At 30.6% G+C, this 22,299-nt stretch overlaps 1 protein-coding gene across 1 annotated transcript in view; it reads left to right on the top strand.

Moving 5' to 3' along the window:
* Nucleotides 1-22,299, top strand: part of sgsm1b (small G protein signaling modulator 1b) — a 33,344-nt gene that overhangs the window by 1,721 nt on the left and 9,324 nt on the right. Inside the window, exons 2-14 of the mRNA XM_073830191.1 lie at nucleotides 605-747; nucleotides 862-993; nucleotides 1,877-2,001; nucleotides 2,073-2,140; nucleotides 7,733-7,896; nucleotides 7,974-8,100; nucleotides 11,222-11,348; nucleotides 11,430-11,494; nucleotides 11,570-11,715; nucleotides 17,636-17,764; nucleotides 17,839-18,009; nucleotides 18,097-18,168; nucleotides 20,144-21,409. Coding sequence (XP_073686292.1) covers nucleotides 605-747; nucleotides 862-993; nucleotides 1,877-2,001; nucleotides 2,073-2,140; nucleotides 7,733-7,896; nucleotides 7,974-8,100; nucleotides 11,222-11,348; nucleotides 11,430-11,494; nucleotides 11,570-11,715; nucleotides 17,636-17,764; nucleotides 17,839-18,009; nucleotides 18,097-18,168; nucleotides 20,144-21,409 — 2,735 coding nt within the window. The remainder of the gene's footprint in view (nucleotides 1-604; nucleotides 748-861; nucleotides 994-1,876; nucleotides 2,002-2,072; nucleotides 2,141-7,732; nucleotides 7,897-7,973; nucleotides 8,101-11,221; nucleotides 11,349-11,429; nucleotides 11,495-11,569; nucleotides 11,716-17,635; nucleotides 17,765-17,838; nucleotides 18,010-18,096; nucleotides 18,169-20,143; nucleotides 21,410-22,299) is intronic.

The raw sequence follows: 22,299 nt of genomic DNA, 5'->3' as shown, positions 1-22,299 counted from the left end.
AGTACATTTTTTTCAGGATTCTTAAATGAATAGAAAGATCCAAAGATCAGCATTTATCTGAAATAAAAAGCTTTTGTAACATTTTACCCTATACCATTCAAAAGCTTGGAGTCAGTAATAATATAAATTATAGATAACAGAAATAGAAATAAAATAAATTAATACTTTTATTCAGCAAGGATGCTTTAAATTAATCAAAAGTGATGATAAAGACATGTTACTAAAGATATCTATTTTAGATAACTTTCTATTCATCAAAGAAACCTGAAAAAAAAATATTTTCAGCCATTTTTAACATAATAAATGTTTTAAAAAGCAGCAAATATTAGAATGATTTCTAAAGGATCATGTGACACTGAAGACTGGAGTAATGATGCTGAAAATTCAGCCTTGAAATCACAGGATTAAATTACATTTTAAAATAGCTTCAAATAGAAAGCAGTTATTTTAATAATAAAAAAATCTAAATTTGACTGTACTTGGAATCAAATAAATGCAGGCTTGGTGAGCAGAAACTTCTTTAAAAAGTATATTTTTGTCTATTTTGTATCAATGAGATAACGCAATGAGGGCAAGATTAATTTCAGTGATGTGTTTCTTTCAGTCGGTCCCTGTGCTTTAGAGTACACCAAAGCAAAGACAGCAAATCATTTTTGGACGGACCCATCAGCTGATGAATTAGTGCAGAGACACCGCATTCACAGCGGCCACTGCCGCCAAGATTCCCCAACTAAACGGCCAGCTCTCGTAAGACATCCTGCGTTTAATTCTTGGATTCAGTCCATACAATCATCTAAAACCATGCAGATAACAGTCATTCTCTATGAGACAGGAGTTTGATCTCAAAGTGTTGTTTCGTAGATTCAAAAGAGGCAGTCGAGCGGCAGTATGGACGACCGGCCTTCTCTGTGGGCGCGAGATTACGTCGAATCCCTTCATCAAAACTCTAGAGCCACGCTGCTTTTTGGGAAGAACAACGTCCTGGTGCAGCCGGTACGTCATCTGGGACACTATACTTTGTTATGATGCTGTAGCGATGCTAAGGCATTTTAATTAAAGGAACACTCCACTTTTTTTGGAAACAGGCTCATTCTCCAACTCCCCCCGAGTTAATAAGTTGATTTTTACCATTTTGAAATCCATTCAGCCGTTCTCCTGTTCTGGCGATATCACTTTTAGCATAGCTTAGCATAGATCATTGAATCCTATTAGACCAATAGCATCACGTTCAAAAATGACCAACGAGTTTCCATATTTGTCCTATTTAAAACTTGACTCTTCTGTAGTTATATCGTGTACTAAGACCGGCGGAAATGCAAAGCTGTGAGTTTCTAGGCTGATAAGATTAGGAACTACACTTCCATTCCGGCGTAATAGTCAAGGAAGTTTGCTGCCGTAATATGGCCGAAGCAGGCGGAGTATTATCAGAAATGAGTTCCCAGCTAGTTTAGCATTTGCACATGTGCTGCGTGGTATTACTGCTCCTGCTTCAGCCTTATTACGGCAGCAAACTTCCTCGACTATTACGCCGGAATGGAAGTGTAGTTCCTAATCTTATCAGCCTAGAAACTCGCAGCTTTGCATTTCCGCCGGTCTTAGTACACGATATAACTACAGAAGAGTCAAGTTTTAAATAGGACAAATATGGAAACTCGTTGGTCATTTTTGAACGTGATGCTATTGGTCTAATAGGATTCAATGATCTATGCTAAGCTATGCTAAAAGTGATATCGCCAGAACAGGAGAACGGCTGAATGGATTTCAAAACGGTAAAAATCAACTTATTAACTCGGGGGGAGTTGGAGAATGAGCCTGTTTCCAAAAAAAGTGGAGTGTTCCTTTAAAGCGTGGCAATAAATCTCATCCGGTCTTTCAGACAGACGACATGGAAGCCATCCCAGGATACCTCTCCCTTCACCAGACGGCCGATCTTATGACGCTGAAATGGACACCGAACCAGCTGATGAACGGAAACGTGGCGGAGTTCGATTATGAGAAAAGGTGACGTGCGTTTCGATTGTGACGTCCGCTTCGTGGGAATGATTTTCAATCAACTTTTCCTTTCTCCACAGTGTGTATTGGGATTTCGCCATGACCATTCGTCTGGAGGAAATCGTCTATTTGCACTGCCATCAGCAAGGTGAGTATATCAACATCTGTAACCCCAAATAAATATGAAATGAACTATGTATTGAGTATCTTATTTGATCCATCAGACTGTTATGGCTCATGTAGTATGGCTGATATAGTAAGAATATGTGACCCTGGACCACAAAACCAGTCATAAGGTTAAATTTGACAAAACTGAGATTTATACATCATATGAAAGCTCAATAAATAAGCTTTCTATTGATGTATGGTTTGTTAGGATAGGACAATATTTGGCCGAGATACATCTATTTGAAATCAGAAATCTGAGGATGCAAAAAAAAAATCAAAAAGACTGAGAAAATCACCTTTAAAGTTGTCCAAATTAGGTTCTTAACAATGCATATTACAAACCAAAAATTACATTTTGATATGTTTACAGTAGGAATTTTACAAAAAATCATGATGGAACATGAACTTTACTTAATTTCTTAATGATTTTTGGCATAAAAGAAAAATCAATAATTTTGACCCATGCAATGTATTTTTGGCTATTGCTACAAATATACCCCAGCGACTTAAGACTGGTTTTGTGGTCCAGGGTCACATATGAAGTAAAAAAAGCTGCAAGTGCTTTAAGGCATTTAAGCACATATGGAAAAAAGACATTATTTAGCAAGCCTGTAACCACCTGTTTAAAAAAAAAAACACATTTTTGAAAAATCCAGGTAATTTACCATTGAAACATGTTTTTTTTAAACATTTATGTCTGTTATAGTTCCAGCTGTGGTCTGATCTCTTTAAGACTTTGCATGCTTATTTAGAATCACCGGTCACATGTGCTCAGCAGGTTTTGTGAAGTTTTGAGTTTTCCTTTAGGCTTTACAGGGTAAATTTGGACAGGCCCCTATTCTAAACGACCCCATTATAGCCTCCCAAAGGGTACATTTCAACATTTTTTGATAATTATTGACTTTTGAGAGTGCAGAGAATAGTACTGCAGTGTTTTTATTTCCAAAACTGAGCAAAAAACCTAGGACTAGTTGGCAAAAGTAGGTTTTTGACATCTTCTCAATCATTTAACAAATGGTTTGATTGACAGCAGTGGTTCTAGATTCAATTTGTCTGAAATGAGGAGTTCAATCATATGATACGAATATCACACGACGTACAATCATTTTAGCCCTTGAAAAATGGGTTTTGATTGGCATCCGTTAACCTTGTCTAACAGGTGCTCAAACTTCGTTGGCCAACGGCGGCCATGTTTTTTGAGATATGCAAATGTCTTTGTAGACACTCATAGCACTTCGAACCAGTGCAAACCAATTTTCATGTTAATAGGACAAATGGCTGCAGAGTTATAGCCATTTAAAAAAAAAAAATTACCTATTTTAGCGCCACCAAGTGGCCAAGCTCAGTGACTTTCTTCCTCTGTCCTCCTACATTAGTTTTCTGAGTTTGGCAAGGATTCACTCTCTAGAGAATCTTTCTGCACTGGTTTGGTTTCCGATCATGCGGAAAACCTAGGACTAGTTGGCAAAAGTAGTTTTTTTTTTCTCAATTGCTTAACCAACAATGTGATTGACAGCAGTGGTTCTAGAAGGAAAGTTGTCCGGAATGAGGAGTTCTATCGTATGATACGAATATCACGCAAATGACAATCGTTTACGCCCTTTAAAAATGCGATATCGTCCCCCCCAGTGGACGATTTCTTTCAAATTTCTCTCAGACCTTTGGGGCCTTGAGTCAAGCAGGCCCAGCGAGTTTCATTTTGATTTGCGTCTGGTAACCTTGTCTAACAGGTGCTCAAAATTCGTTGACCAATGGTGGCCATGTTTTTTGAGATATGCAAATGTCTTTGTAGACACTCGTAGCACTTCGAACCAGTGCACACCAATTTTCATGTTAATAGGACAAATGGCTGCAGAGTTATAGCCATTTAAAAAAAAAAAAATTACCTATTTTAGTGCCACCAAGTGGCCAAGCTCAGTGACTTTCTTCCTCTGACCTCCTACATTAGTTTTCTGAGTTTGGCAAGGATTCACTCTCTAGAGAATCTTTCTGCACTGGTTTGGTTTCCGATCATGCGGAAAACCTAGGACTAGTTGGCAAAAGTAGTTTTTTTTTTCTCAATTACTTAACCAACAATGTGATTGACAGCAGTGGTTCTAGAAGGAAATCGTCCGGAATGAGGAGTTCTATCGTATGATACGAATATCACGCAAATGACAATCGTTTACGCCCTTTAAAAATGCGATATCGTCCCCCTCCAGTGGACGATTTCTTTCAGATTTCTCTCAGACCTTTGGGGCCTTGAGTCAAGCAGGCCCAGGGAGTTTCATTTTGATTTGCGTCCGTTAACCTTGTCTAACAGGTGCTCAAAATTCGTTGACCAATGGTGGCCATGTTTTTTAAGCTATGCAAATGTCTTTGTAGACACTTGTGGCACTTCGTACCAAAGAATGTGCGCACCAATTTTCATGTTTACTAAAAGTGGCCAAGCCTCTTTCGAATTTTTTTGGAGTCCCTTTTTGCAACAGTGATTCGGAAATTCTTTTTTTTTTTTTTGATAATTATTGATATTCACTCTCTAGGGGATCTCTCTGCACTGGTTATGTTGTGTTATAGTGCCAGCTGTGGTCCAATCTCCTTAAAGGATTAGTTCACTTTCATAACAACAATGCACAGATAATGTAGTCACCCCCTTGTCGTCCAAGATGTTCATGTCTTTCTTTCCTCTTTTTGAGGAAAACATTTCAGGATTTCTCTCTTTATAATGGAAATGGATGGCGCCCCGAAGTTTGAACTTCCGAAATGCAGTTTAAATGCAGCTTCAAAAGGCTCTAAACAATCCCAGCCGATGAGGAAGGGTCTTATCTAGCGAAACGATCGATTATTTTCGAAAAAAAAAAGACAATTTATTTACTTTTTAACTTCAAATGCTCGTCTTGTCTCATCTCTGCGCAGCACATGCGATCTCTGTGTGATTCAGCTAAATACAGTTAGGGTACGTCTAAAAACTCCCATCTCATTTTCTTCCCTAACTTCAAAATCGCTTTAGATCGCTTCAATAGTATGGACATAGTGTTTACAAAGTGAATATTCAAAGAAACTCAAACGCCCTTAACAAAAAAAGGTAAAAACCGCATTGTAGGACGATTTTGACATTGAAGACATAAATGAGATGGGAGTTTTTAGACGTACCCTAACTGTATTTACTAGAATCACACAGAGATCGCATGTGCTGCGCAGAGAGGAGACAAGACGAGAATTTGAGGTTAAAAAGTATATAAATTGTCTTTTTTTTTTTCCGAAAATAACCGATCGTTTCGCTAGATAAGACCCTTCCTCATCGGCTGGGATTGTTTAGAGCCTTTTGAAGCTGCATTTAAACTGCATTTCCGAAGTTCAAACTTCGGTGCGCCATCCATTTCCATTATAAAGAGAGAAATCCTGAAATGTTTTCCTCAAAAAAAGGCATCCCTTTGCAACGGCAAGTTGAAAATGAAACTTTTTTTAATAAGATCGGCGTCTGTTAACCTTGTCTAACAGGTGATCAAACTTTGTCGGCAAATGGTGGCAAATGTCCTTGTAGAGACTTGTGGCACTTCGGACCAAGAACATGCACACCAATTTTTATGTTGATAGGACAAATGGTTGCACAGTTATGGCATTTAAATATATATATATTTTTTTACCTATTATAGCGCCACCAAGTGGCCAAGCTCTGTGACTTTCTTCCTCTGACGTCAGATTGAGCTCCTACACAAGTGTTCTGAGTTTGGTGAAGATATCTGTTACCGTTTAGGAGTTATAGGCATTTTACTAAAAGTGGCCCGCCCCTTTCAAACGTTTTGCCGTCCCTTTGCGAAGGGTGAGTCGAAAATGACTTTCTACTTTTTTTTGATAATTATTGATATTCACAGAATCTTTCTGCACTGGTTTGGTTCCGACCGGGGGAAAAACCTAGGATTGGTTCGCAAAAGTAGGTTTTTGATATCTTCTCAATCATTTAACAATGTGATTGACAGCAGTGGTTCTAGAGGCAAAGTTGTCTGGAATGAGGAGGTTTTTTTATATGGCCTTTCCTAGTGGTTGATTTCTTTTAAACTTCCCTCAGACCTTTGGGGCCATGAGTCCAGCGAGTTTCGTTTTGATCGGCGTCAGTGTTGTTTTCGTCAACGATGACGATGACGAAATCATTTCCTTGACGCCACTTTATTTTCATGACGATAACGAGACGATGACGAGATAAAAATGGCTCGTTGATGACTAAAACATGACGAGACGTGTGTGAGTTTTCGTTGACGAGACGAGAATAGACGAAAATGTTAGTGGGTGGTCCGTCAGACGTTTAAAATGCATGACATTTCCGCTTATTGTGCATGCCAATTAAAACTTAAGCATCTGACGCTATGGCAAGCCGTTTTAGCATTAAATACTCTTTGCTATACTAGTATGGCAAGTCGTTTTAGCATTAAATACTCTTTGCTATACTAGTATGGCAAGCCGTTTTAGCATTCCATCCTTGTTTGTCTTTTATGTTCTAAAACATTCCTTCATTATTGTAATTATTGGTGAAAATAGTCGATCCGGAAGCTCACATTGAGTTGAACTGTAGATCTGCTATTTTCAGAACTTATAAGTGACACTACCCAACAGCAAAATACTTACTGACCTACATTAATTTGTTAAAAGACTACTTTTTTCCCTTTTTTTGACTAAAACTAGACTAGAACCTTCTTGACTTTTCGTCGACTAAAACTAGACTAAAACCTTTTTGACTTTTCGTCGACTAAAATTGGACTAAAACTATCACATATAGAAGTGACTAAAATTTGACTAAAACTAAGAAGCATTTTAGTCCAAAAGACTAAGACTAAGACTAAATCTAAGATGGTTGTCAAAAACAACACTGATCGGCGTCCATTAATCTTGTTTAACAGGTGCTCAAACTTCGTTGGCCCATGTTTTTTGAGATTTGCAAATGTCCTTGTAGACACTTGTGGCACTTTGGACCAAGGTCATGCACACCAATTTTGATAGGACAAAATGGTTGTGCATTTATAGCCATTTTTATGTTTTTGTTTTACCGATATACATGTCTGGTGTAAAAATGAAAATTAATTTTAAATATCGAATAACAAGGACTCTGACAAAAATGTTCTTTAACTGCTTTTAAATTATTTTGTCAGCAAATCGGTTCAGAAAATGACCGATATATCGGTGCCGATAATTGGCCAACCCCTAGTAAAAACAGTTCAGTTTTATTCAGACTCAAATTAAGCCAAAATATGCAATTTTGTGCAATGCTGATATTTATATGATGAAATCCTAATCACTTGTAATGCAAATCAATGAGATCTTTTTACCAGTACAGCAGATACTGACATAAAATCATAAATATCAGTCGTCGCTCTATATCTCCAATAATATGTCTTAGTAAGATGAGATTGAAATGATCCAAACATATAATACAACGCAATCCAATGATGATTGAGAGATGAACAAATAAACATTCCTCAAAAAATATGAGATGTTTCGGAGGCTTGGGAAGATCATTCCACCACTGAGGAACAGATGATCAGATTTGAGACTCTTGTTGTTGATGTCTGAAGGTTTGTCCGGATGTGTTTGTGTGCAGTGGACAGTGGTGGTACTGTGGTTTTGGTCAGTCAGGATGGGATCCAAAGGCCTCCATTCCGCTTTCCAAAAGGCGGTCACCTGCTGCAGTTCCTCACGTGTCTGGAAACGGGCCTCCTTCCTCACGGACAGTTAGATCCTCCTCTCTGGTCCCAAAGAGGAAAGGTTTGCCAAACGCCTCATTCTTACAGTCGTTTCTGTCATTTAAATTGGTTTGGAGATCATTCTGTGTTCTTCCTCAGGGAAAAGTGTTTCCAAAACTGCGTAAAAGGAGTCCGCACGGATCCTGCGAGTCATTCTCGGACAAGGATGAAGACGAGGCCACCGATTATGTGTTTCGGATCATATATCCCGGCAGTCAGGAGTTTGGTATGTTAACGGGATTCTGCTCTGATGATCCTCATATGTGCGGTGTTTCACAAACAAGATTATTATCCACTTTATTTTTCCCGTAAGAGCAAGTGTGGCCATTTGTATATTTTATAGGTCTGGCTTCTGGTCTCATCCATGTCCAACTGCAAATTAGTGTGTCTTACCAGATTATTTTAACGTATTATCTTAATTATGAACAAACATTTACTGCACTTTGTATAAATAGAAAACCACCATTTTAAATTGCAATAATATTTCACAATATTACAGTTTTTTTCTAATTTTTTTTTTAAAAACTCATAAATGGACATCATTTAAAATTCAAACCATAAAGATAGAAAAAAAATTAACACTGTCTTGAATTGCTTCAAAACAAACTAAAACTAAATAGAAATGGTCATATTTATTTATTTTTTTAATGCAGGATGGAACACCAACTAACTTTTTTTAGTATTATTATGGATTTTATTTATATATGCATTTTTTATTTTTTATTATATTTTCTGTTTTTATGTTAAATTTATTTGCAGTACTTTTTAAAAGTAATTTTTGTTTAGTTTTTTTAAATGACCTTTTCATTTTTAATTATTTTACAAAATAAAATTTTATTTCCAAATAAAATTTTAAAAGAATGACATTTTTGTATTTTAATATTTTATTTAATTTATATTTTGTTGTTTTATTATTTTAATGTTTTTTAATGTCTTTATTCGTTTTTTAATTCAATGTTTTATTCATTTTATTTTAATTTAATACATCAAGAAAAACTAAATTAAAATAAGAAATTTTGCCTTTGCAAGTAGCTACAATTTTAAAAGAGAGACATTTTTAAATATTTTATTTGTATTTTATTTTAATTAAACATTTATTGCAATAAAAATGTTTAATGATAATGATTTTAGTTAACGGATAACCTTAACCTTACCTTAATAACCTTAATAAACGTATATTTGTAAATATACAAATATACATATTTACAATAATATAATCATTATAAACACAGAACCTTTTAATCAGTTTAACACGTCCTTGCTGAATAAAAGTATTAATTTCATTTAAACAAAGAAAGAAAGAAAACATTTACTGATGCCAATTTGAATAAATGCTGTTCTTTTAAACCTTTTATTCATCAAAGAATCCTGGAGAAAAGATCACGGTTTCCAAAAAAAATATCAACAAACACAACTGTTTCCAACAATGATAATAAATTAGGATATTCAAATGATTTCTGAAGCATCATGTGTCACTGAAGCCTGAAGTAATGACCCTGAAAATTCAGCTTTGCATTACAGAAATAAATTCTATATTAAATAACTAAATAAATTCTAAATAAATAACTATATTAAAATAGAAAACCACTATTAAATTGCAATAATATTTTACAATATTACAGTTTTTTTCTGTATTTTTAATCAAACAAACACAGCTTTGATGAGCAGGAACATTACAGATCTTAGCGATCCCAAACTTTTGATATATATATTTCAATGAAATAATTTGTAAAATTTGATAAATATTTTAAAGAAAGCATTACCAATAACAGATGTGTATATTTTTGTCGTATGTCTCACATTAATGTTTGTTTCTTGTTTGTTTATACAAAACAAAATAGTTTGAATAAAAAAGATAAAAAAAACAGGATCATGTGACACTGAAGACTGGAGTAATGATGCTGAAAATTCAGCTTTGCATCACAGGAATAAATTAGATTTTTAAATATATTGAAATAGAAAACCACTATTTTAAATTGCAATAATATTTCACAATATTACAGTTTTTTCTATATTTTTAACCAAACAAACACAGCTTTGATGAGCAGAAACATTACAGATCTTACCGATCCCAAACTTTTGATATATATATATTTTTTTCCAATTAAATAATTTGTAAAATTTGATAAATATTTTTGTATATTTTTGTCGTATGTCTCACATTAATATTTGTTTCTTGTTTGTTTATACAAAACAAAATAGTTTGAATAAAATTTAAAACAAAAAGTAAAAAAAAAAAAAAAAACAGAATTTATTCAATCTAGAAATCTTTTTTAACAATACAGTTAAAAGCTACAGTTACTTTTTAGCAATTTAACACATCCTTGCTGAATAAAAGTTTCCAAAAAACTATTACGAAGCACAACATTGATAATAAATCAGCATATTAGAATGATTTCTGAAGGATCATGTGACACTGAAGACTGGAGTAATGATGCTGAAAATTCAGCTTTGCATCACAGAAATAAATTTGATTTTTAAATATATTGAAATAGAAAACCACTATTTTAAATTGCAATAATATTTCACAATATTACAGTTTTTTTCTATATTTTTAATCAAACAAACACAGCTTTGATGAGCAGAAACATTACAGATCTTACCGATCCCAAACTTTTGATATATATATATATATATATATATATATATATATATATATATATTTTTTTTTTTTTCAATTAAATAATTTGTAAAATTTGATAAATATTTTAAAGCAAGCATTACCAATAACAGATTTGTATATTTTTGTTGTATGTCTCACATTAATATTTGTTTCTTGTTTGTTTATACAAAACAAAATAGTTTGAATAAAAAATAAAAAAAAGTAAAAAAAACAAAACAGAATTTATTCAATCTAGAAATCATTTTTAACAATACAGTTAAAATCTACAGTTACTTTATCAATTTTACACATCCTTGCTGAATAAAGGTTTCCAAAAAAATATTACAAAGCACAACATTGATAATAAATCAGCATATTAGAATGATTTCTGAAGGATCATGTGACACTGAAGACTGCAGTAATGATGCTGAAAATTCATCTTTGCATCACAGGAATAAATTAGATTTTTAAATATATTGAAATAGAAAACCACTATTTTAAATTGCAATAATATTTCACAATATTACAGTTTTTTTCCTATATTTTTAATAAATAAAAAAAACAGCCTTGATAAGCAGAAGAGACTTCTTTAAAAAAAAAAAAAAAACCTAATAAAAATCTTTTAAACAGCATTGTATACATTTTATTTTTCAAATGGGTTTCCATCTGACTGATGTCTGAAGAAGGATAACAGGGTTCCTACTGGTCATAAATATGATGCTAATTGTTTTTCTGGATGTTAAAGTGGCAGCGGAGCTGATGGATCAGGCGGTGAACATGTGGCAGCCCACACCCAGGAAGTCGTCTTGTTCTTCCTGTTCGCAGAACGGCTCGTCGGACGGCGGCCTTCCCAACGGATGCAACCATGACAGGCTAGTCTATGAGGAGTCAGTAATGTGAATTAACATAGCGTCTGGTCTTAGCGTGACTGTGTATGTCTGTGTGTGAAACAGGGCGCCGCTGAAGCTGCTCTGCGAGACCATGAAGCACCAGATCATTTCCCGCGCTTTCTACGGCTGTATGTACCACACCAGGCTCATGGTTTTGTGTTGCACACTTGTTGTTTCTCATGATGTGATGTGTGTTTTTTAAGGGCTGGCGTATTGCCGTCACCTGTCCACCGTCCGCACGCACCTGTCTGCTCTGGTAAACCCCACTATCGTTGAGACCGACATCCCCTATGATGCCAAAGGCGGTCTGTCTGCAGAAGTGTGGAAGACCTTTCTACAGGACAGCACTGTATGTGACCTTCACTATCTAGTGCACTTGTTTCATAAGGGATCAGTTCAAATGTTCTGTACAGTAATGTTATTATAGTCAACTAAAACCATGAAAAACATGGTTTCATTTCTATTAATGTACTAAAGTTTAATTTGTCTCAGTGATACTAGATGTTATTGTAAAAACATATTCAAGATATTCATAAAAACTATAATAGTATCTGAATGATAGTTACCGTTCATTTAAATCACCAAATCTTTTTAAATATTAATAAAACTATAATAGAATCTCAGTTATATTAATCATAAAAACACACTTAAAATATTAATGCAAATTATAATAGTATCTCAATTATACTGCTACCTTTAAAAAATAAAATAAAAATATATATTAATTAAAAGCTATAATATTGTTCCAAAGATACGGTTACTATGAAACACACTTAAAATATTAATAAAAACAATAATAGTATCTGATAGTTACAGCTCATTTAAATCATCAAATTATTTAAAATATTAATAAAACTATAATAGTTTTTATGATTAATATCACTGAGATACTAACTTAAAATATTAATACAAATTATAATAGTATCTCAATTATACTGCTACCTTTAAAAAATTAAAAAAAAAAAAAAAATTAATTAAAAGCTATAATATTGTTCCAAAGATACGGTTACTATGAAACACTTAAAATATTAATAAAAACAATAATAGTATCTGAATGATTCAGTTACTGTTCATTTAAATCATCAAATTATTTAAAATATTAATAAAACTATAATAGCATCTCAGTTATATTAATCATAAAAACACACTTAAAATATTAATACAAATTATAATAGTATCTCAATGATACTGCTACCTTTAAAAAACATAAATATTAATTAAAAGCTATAATATTATTCTAAAAATACGGTTACTATGAAACACACTTAAAATATTAATAAAAACAATAATAGTATCTGAATGATTCAGTTACTGTTCATTTAAATCATCAAATTATTTAAAATATTAATAAAACTATAATAGTATCTCAGTTATATTAATCATAAAAACACACTTAAAATATTAATACAAATTATAATAGTATCTCAATGATACTGCTACTTTTAAAAAACATATAACAAAATATTATAACTTTTAATTAATATTACTCTAAAGGTACAGTTACAATGAAACACACTTAAGATATTAATAAAAACAATAATAGGCTAGTATCTGATAGTTACAGCTAATTTAAATCATCAAATTATTTAAAATATTAATAAAACTATAATAGAATCTCAGTGATATTAATCATAAAAACACACTTAAAATATTATTACAAATTATAATAGTATCTCAATGATACTGCTACCTTTAAAAAACAAATATTAAAAGCTATAATATTATTCTAAGAATACGGTTACTATGAAACACACTTAAAATATTAATAAAAACAATAATAGTATCTGATAGTTACAGCTCATTTAAATCACCAAATTATTTAAAATATTAATAAAACTATAATAGCATCTCAGTGATATTAATCATAAAAACACACTTAAAATATTAATACAAATTATAATAGTATCTCAATGATACTGCTACCTTTAAAAAACATAAAATATTAAAAGCCATAATATTATTCTAAGAATACGGTTACTATGAAACACACTTAAAATATTAATAAAAACAATAATAGTATCTGATAGTTACAGCTCATTTAAATCATCAAATTATTTAAAATATTAATAAAACTATAATAGAATCTCAGTGATATTAATCATAAAAACACACTTAAAATATTATTACAAATTATAATAGTATCTCAATGATACTGCTACCTTTAAAAAACATAAAATATTAAAAGCTATAATATTATTCTAAAAATACGGTTACTATGAAACACACTTAAAATATTAATAAAAACAATAATAGGCTAGTATCTGATAGTTACAGCTCATTTAAATCATCAAATTATTTAAAATATTAATAAAACTATAATAGAATCTCAGTGATATTAATCATAAAAACACACTTAAAATATTATTACAAATTATAATAGTATCTCAATGATACTGCTACCTTTAAAAAACAAATATTAAAAGCTATAATATTATTCTAAAAATATGGTTACTATGAAACACTTAAAATGTTTATAAAAACAATAATAGTATCTGATAGTTACAGCTCATTTAAATCATCAAATTATTTAAAATATTTATAAAACTATAATAGCATCTCAGTTATATTAATCATAAAAACACACTTAAAATATTAATACAAATTATAATAGTATCTCAATGATACTGCTACCTTTTAAAAAAACATTAATAACAAAATATTAATTAAAAGCTATATTACTCCAAAGTTACAGTTACTATGAAACACACTTAAAATATTAATAAAAACAATAATAGTATCTGAATGATTCAGTTACTGTTCATTTAAATCATCAAATTATTTAAAATATTAATAAAACTATAATAGCATCTCAGTTATATTAATCATAAAAACACTTAAAATATTAATACAAATTATAATAGTATCTCAATGATACTGCTACCTTTAAAAAACATTAATAACAAAATATTAATTAAAAGCTATAATATTATTCTAAGAACACGGTTACTATGAAACACACTTAAAATATTAATAAAAACAATAATAGTATCTGATAGTTACAGCTCATTTAAATCATCAAATTATTTAAAATATTTATAAAACTATAATAGCATCTCAGTTTTATTAATCATAAAAACACACTTAAAATATTAATACAAATTATAATAGTATCTCAATGATACTGCTACCTTTTAAAAAAACATTAATAACAAAATATTAATTAAAAGCTATATTACTCCAAAGTTACAGTTACTATGAAACACACTTAAAATATTAATAAAAACAATAATAGTATCTGAATGATTCAGTTACTGTTCATTTAAATCATCAAATTATTTAAAATATTAATAAAACTATAATAGCATCTCAGTTATATTAATCATAAAAACACACTTAAAATATTAATACAAATTATAATAGTATCTCAATGATACTGCTACCTTTAAAAAACATATAACAAAATATTATAACTTTTAATTAATATTACTCTAAAGGTACAGTTACAATGAAACACACTTAAGATATTAATAAAAACAATAATAGGCTAGTATCTGATAGTTACAGCTAATTTAAATCATCAAAATATTTAAAATATTAATACAAATTATAATAGCATCTCAAATGATACTGCTACCTTTAAAAAACATAAAAAAATATTAATTAAAAGCTATAATATTATTCTAAAAATACGGTTACTATGAAACACTTAAAATGTATATAAAAACAATAATAGTATATTAATTATAATATTTACAACATATTTAAAATATTAATAAAAATGCTAAGTTATTCAATGATACTATATGTTAGCATAAAAAACATATTCAAAATATTAAAAAACTAAAATAGTATCTCAACAATACTAATATTAAAACATAATAAATAAATAAAAAAAAATTATAGTATTTAATTTTTTTAAAATATTGAATAGTATCTCAATTATACTGTTACCGTAAAAACATTGAAAATATTAATAAAAACTATAATATTATTACAATGATACTATGTTACCATAAAAACATACTTAAAATATTAATAAAAATTATAATGGTAACTCAGTGATACTATATATTACCCTAAAAACATATTTAAAATATTAATAAAAACTATAATAGTATCTCAATAATACTATGTCACTCTAAGAACATATTTAAAATATAAATAAAAATTATAATGGTAACTCATTGATACTATATATTACCCTAAAAACATATTTAAAACATTAATAAGAAATATAATGGTAACTCAGTGAAACTGTAAAAACATATTTAAAATACTTTTAAAAAACTAAAATAGTAACTTAATGATATTGTTATAAAAACGTATTTAAAAAAATCTAACAGTTTTTTGTATATTTAATAGTCTCTCAATGATACTGTTATTAAAAATATTACATTTTATAAAATAAAATAAAAAATTGGTATTATATTTAAATATTTTTTTGGTATATTTTTGTTTATTTTTATTACTGTTACCGTTTTTTTTTTTATATAAATATAAAACTATATTATTCCAATGATACGGTTACTATAAAAACACACACTTAAATTAATAGAAACTGTAATAGTATCACACTTATCCTATATGTTACCATAAAAAACATATTTAAAATATTAATAAAATAGTAACTCAATTATACTATGTTACTGTAAAAACATTTAAAATATATAAAAAAAAAATCTAAAACAGTATCTCAATGATACTGTTATAAAAATGTCATTAAAAATAATCAAATAGTACTTTATTTTATTATTTTATTTTAAAAACAATTAAAATAAAAAAAAAATCTAATAGTATTTATTTATTAGTATCTCAATGTTACCGTAAAAACATATTCAAAATATTAATAACTAGAATAGTATCTCAGTGATACTGTTACCATAAAAACATTCTAAATATTAATAAAAACTATAATAGTATCTCAATTATATTATATGTTACCCTAAAAACACTTAAAATATTTATAAAAAATTATAATAGTAACTTAATTATACTATGTTACTGTAAAAACATATTTAATATATTTAAAAAAAATCTAAAATAGTATCTCAATGATACTGTTATAAAAATGTCATTAAAAATAAATAAAAATAATTGAATAGTACTTTATTTTATTTAATAGTCTCACAGTGATACTGTTACTGTAAAAATATATTCTGAATAAAAACTTAATAGTAACTCAATGATACTGTTACTGTAAATACAAATTAAAAATATTAATAAGAACTATAATAGTATCTCAGTGATACGGTTACCATAAAACATTCTAAATATTAATAAAAACTATAATAGTATCTCAATTATATTAAATGTTACCCTAATAACACTTAAAATATTTATAAAAAATTATTATAGTAACTTAATTATTTAATATATTTAAAAAAAATCTAAATAGTATCTCAATGATACTGTTATACAAATGTCATTAAAAATAAATAAAAATAATTTAATAGTACTTTATTTTATTTAATAGTATCACAATGATACTGTTACTGTAAAAATATATTCTGAATAAAAACATAATAGTATCTCAATGATACTGTTACTGTAAATACAAATTAAAAATATTAATAAGAACTATAATAGTATCTCAGTGATATATGTGATCAAAAACATACTTAAAATTTTAATACAAATTTTGTAATGGTACGGTTACCATAAAAAAAAATTTAAATAATAAAAACTGTAATATTAGTATATCAATTATACTATATTTACCCTAAAAACAAAAACACATTTAATACATTTCAAAAATCTAAAATAGTATCTCAATGATACTGTTACAAAAATGTCATTAAAAATAATCAAATAGTACTTTATTTTATTTTATTATTTTTATTTTAAAAACAATTAAAATAAAAAAATCTAATAGCATTTATTTATTAGTCTCAATTTATTTATGTCAATGTTACCATAAAAACATTCTAAATATTAATAAAAACTATAATAGTATCTTAATTCTATTATATGTTACCCTAAAAGCACTTAAAATATTTATAAAAAAATTATAATAGTAACTTAATTATACTATGTTACTGTAAAAACATTTAATATATTTAAAATCTAAAATAGTATCTCAATGATACTGTTATAAAGATGTCATTAAAAAAATAAATACAAATAATTGAATACAAATAATATCAATGATACTGTTACCGTAAAAATATTGAAAATATTAATAAAAACTATACTTTTATTCCAAAGATACTATTATAAAAACACACTCAAAATATTAATAAAAACTATAATGTTACTTCAAAAATACTATGTTCCCATAAAAACACATGCCAATTAGAAATAAAAGCTTCAATATGTCCACTGTTATGCAGTCGTACGAGGAGGAGGAGCTCCTTCGTCTGGTGTATTACGGCGGCGTGGAGGCGTCTCTGCGTAAGGAGGTCTGGCCCTTCCTGTTGGGCCACTACCACTTCACCATGAGCCTCACAGAGCGCAAAGAGGTGAGTCGCACTCACTGTTTGATCCATAAAACCAGACGAAAGCAGGAGGAGCGTAACCCCGTCCTTCTCCGCAGGTGGACGAACAGATTCGAGCGTGTTACGAGCAGACCATGAGCGAGTGGCTGGGATGCGAAGCCATCGTGCGTCAGCGGGAGAAGGAGCAGCACGCCGTGGCTCTGGCCAAATGCGCGTCCGGCGCCAGCGTGGACCACGGCTCGCGTCAGGACTCAACCATCAGCACGGATGTAAACGCTGACGCTCCAGACGCCTGTAAATCTGCTGTGAGGTGTTATATGCAGGTTTATTAAACGGTGTTGTGTTTCTCTCTGCAGTCGTCTCAGAGCAGCAGCTCCGATAAACAGAGTCACGCCGGATCACACAGTGACTCCAACAGCAGCACTCAGGTCAGATATTAAACACAACACATGTTATTGCTCTTTCAGATCTTATTTATACTTGCTTTAAATATTAGCTTTGTCTCAGATGTTTTTCCTTAAATAAGGAGACATAAATGAGCCATGCAGCATGAATATTGAGTTAAAATGTGGCGCAGCTCAGATCATGTGATCTTTGAATTTAGTAAGAAATGTTTAAGATATAATAAGATAAAGATATCTGATTTTAAAAATTAAAAAAATACATAAATAATAATAATAATAATAATAATAATAATTAGTTAATAAAAAAAATTATATATATATATACACACATATATATTATTTTATTAACTAATTAATATTATTATATTAACTAATTAATATTATTATTATTATTTTATTATTTTTTATATGTATATATATATTTTTTTTTATTATATTATATTTTTTTCTTCTTTTAATTTATATTTATTTATTATTTACAAAGTAATATTTAAATAATAATAATAATAATAATAACAATAATAGTAAATAATTTAAATCAAATGTTTTGGTTATTTACTTTCTTAGTAAGTTTCCTTAATGTCCAAAGAAAAGTGTTTATATTAATAAACGTTCATAATATTAATAATTAATAAACAATTTATAATAATATAAAATCTATCTCCATCTCTGAAATAACTTGTTTTATCTGGCGATGGAACCAAGATAATAATGTTAACCAATAACATCATAACCTGATATTTCTTATTTCACAAATGTAATTTAATTAAATAACAATAATTTTTATTTAATAAAATAATTAAATTAAAATGCTATTGATATTTACATTTATTCAAAATTATATTTTTATAATGTTTATTTAAATCATTTCTTATAATTTTTAAAAATGTATTCAAGTGAAAAAAAATTGTTTAGTTTTTTTCCAAACCTTTCTGCTAACATGACCAGTATAGTTATATTACGTTTATGTGAGCATAAATCTAAATATTACCTAATAATGTAATAACCTGATATTTCATATTTCACAAATCCTGTATGATGTTTTACTCTTAAAATAAAAAGAAATTTTGGCAAATATGCATTTTTCTCTGAAACCTAATTAAAATAATTAAATCAATTAATTAAAATAATAATAATTTTAATTTAATAAAATAATTATCTTGGATATTTACTTGATTAATACATTTATGAAAAATAAACTTTTAATAATTATAATCATAATTTAACAATTGTAATAATTTCTTATAATTAAAAAAAAAAGTTTTCTGCTAACATGTCCAGTGTACTGTAGTTATATGCTCTGTATGAGCAAAAAACAAAATAATATCATAACCTGATATTTCTTATTTCACAAATCTAATTAAAATGAATTCATGTAAAAAAAAAAGTAATAAAATAATTAAATTCAATAAAATTCTATAGATATTTTCTTGACTAATAATTTTTTTTATTAGATTTTTATCATTATAATTAAAAAAAAAAGTCTACATAATTTTTTAGAAATCCTGATGTATGTTTTATTCTTAAAATAAGATTTTTTTTATATTTTGACAAAATTAAGATCTTTTTCTCTCAAATACATCTGACATAAAAGAGGCTTAAAACAGATGTCACAATTAATTTTTTTATTTAAATGAAAATATTTATATTATATGGGTATTTATTTTCAAAAATGTCTTTAAAATGTATAATTTTAAATAATTCAAATATGCATAAAATAGTTTTTTTTTTTTTTTTTATAAATGTCATCAATCTTTTATCAACCATAAAAACTTTTTTTTAAATTTCTGTTTCCATTTGTTCTGCTCACAAAACCAGTATAGTTACATCGAGTTATACATACATTATTCATTCATTTATAGTTGTGGGTGGGGACAAAATACTCTCAACCTATAATATCATAACCTCATATTTCTGATGTATAAAAATAAGTCCTAAATGAGTATTCAGGTTTTAGCTGGTCTGATTTTCCTCCTCCTGTCTATTCCTTTATCCGCAGGTGTTTGGCTCTGTAGACGAGGTGGACCCGATCGAATCCGAGCCCAAACCAAAAGACGAGAAGCCGCAGCCCAAAATCCCAAACGGCACTCTGCCCAACTGCACTAGCTCTCCAGACTCCGGACACCCATCCTCCCGCAACTTCTCCGTGACCTCGGCGCTCTCAGACTGCTCTCCAAGCACAGACGAGACGTCCACGCAAGAGTCAGGGCCCAAAACCGCAACCCGAGAGCCGGCGTCTGGACACCAGACGGCTGAGAAGACCAAAGAGGAGCGGCCAGAAAACAGCTCAACTACTCAGGATACGGTCAAAGATGCTGTAGAATCACAAACTGAGAGCGCAGCTTCAGAAGCAGCGATAAAACCTTTAGAAAGTGAGAAACTAGAGTCTTTGAATGCAGAAGAAAAATCTAAGACAGAAACGCATAAGGTGGAAGATTCAGAAGATGCAAACTCAAAAAAAGCTGTTGAGTTGTCTGAAAAAGAAGCCAAAAGGCAAAACACTGACAGGAAACCTGAAGAAAATGACCTGAATGAATCAAAACAGGATCCTGTTGAAGAATCATCCAAATCCTCAGAGTCAAAAGAGGTTGAAGTCGAAGATCCAGGACCCTCTGGAGAAGAAATCGCAAACTCGAAAACTGACGTAGAAAGTTTGAAAGTAGACAAAAGCCAAGACTCCAAAGACGATCCACAACAATCACTGGACGTTACAGAAATCTCTCAAATGAATGAAAACAAACCTGAAGCTTTGGAAAAACAGTCAGAATGTTCATCCGAGCCTCAGAAAGCGATACGAACCCCGGACGAAGCCGAAACCATCGGCGCACCGCAAACCATCGGCTGGGACACGGATCACAGCAGGACCCGATCGATAATCAAACAAATCACCGAATCCGAGTCGGAGAGCTTCCCCATCACTTCCCTGTCGAAACAATCTCCAGACATGTCTGACGACTCGCCGTCGGCGTTGGAAATGGAGGAGATCGCTTCGTCTGTGGTTTATATGTCCACGGAGAGCACCTTGTCCAGGACGCCTCTGACTTTGGCTCGTCCCGTGGCGCCGGAGAAGACGGTAATGGGAATGCCGGCTCTGGAGCTCTGCACGGAGCCGGGCGTCAACACGAGTCCGGAGGAAACGGACTCGGCGCTCTCCGAGGAGGAACCGGAGATGGATAACTTATTTCCCAAACCAGACTCGCTAGCGGTTACGGGGGACAAGAACGATATCGCGTCTCCAGTGTCGTCTATCGGGACCACCTACTCGGTATGTCCCAAAAACATAAGATCTTTTATGATTAATGAGCAATCCCTTCAAATGATCTTGTGTCTTCCATGAAACACATTATTTTATTTTTTTTATTTTTTATTATAGTTTAGGACTTCTCTTGTAAAGGTCAATGTGGCTTTCTTGGTTAAATAAAGGACGGATACATTAGAAATAGAACTAGATTTTTTAAAAGTTTAGATTATGGCTTGCATGGCTGAGGTCAGTTGGACCTTAAAATAAAATAAGTTATTTTAAAATATATATTTAATTAATTAAATGCATATTGTTTTTGTTTAGACTTTCATTGTCAAGGTCAGTGGGACCTTAATTAAGCAATAAGGTACGAGAGGCCTAATGCTGCGTTCACACCAAACGCGAATATGCGTCTGGCGCGAGTGATTTCAATGTTAAGTCAATGGTAAGACGCGTTTACGCGCGTCTGGAGTTCTTGCGGCGCGAATTGGCGTTTAGCGCGGCACGGTAGACGCGAATTCGCCTCATTCGCGCGAATGGCGCGAATTGAGCGTCTGGCGCGTTACGCGCGAATTGTGCTTTTTGTGCATCATGCGTTTGACGCGAATTCGCGTCTGCCGCCCGAGTTGAAAAATCTGAACTTCTGCGTCAATTCGCGCCGCGTTAACCAATCAGGAGCCTGCTTGATGCTGTGGCGGCAGGCCCGCCCGGAGTCACTCATTCAGATATGAAACATGAATACTAAATGCCTAGTGCGGTTCTAATGCACAACAAAGCAAGTGTTTTATCACATATATGACACATATTCATTTTGTATTGAATGCTATTTAATCCATATCTAAATCTTAATTATATGAAACATGTAGAACAATAATAACTATAATAGTGTGTATACTTTAGTGTGTCTGGACAGT

Source organism: Garra rufa, chromosome 23, assembly GCF_049309525.1.
Source record: "Garra rufa chromosome 23, GarRuf1.0, whole genome shotgun sequence".
Taxonomy (NCBI): domain Eukaryota; kingdom Metazoa; phylum Chordata; class Actinopteri; order Cypriniformes; family Cyprinidae; genus Garra; species Garra rufa.
The sequence above is the reverse complement of the archived record's forward strand: the minus strand, read 5'-3'. Positions and strand labels throughout refer to the sequence as shown.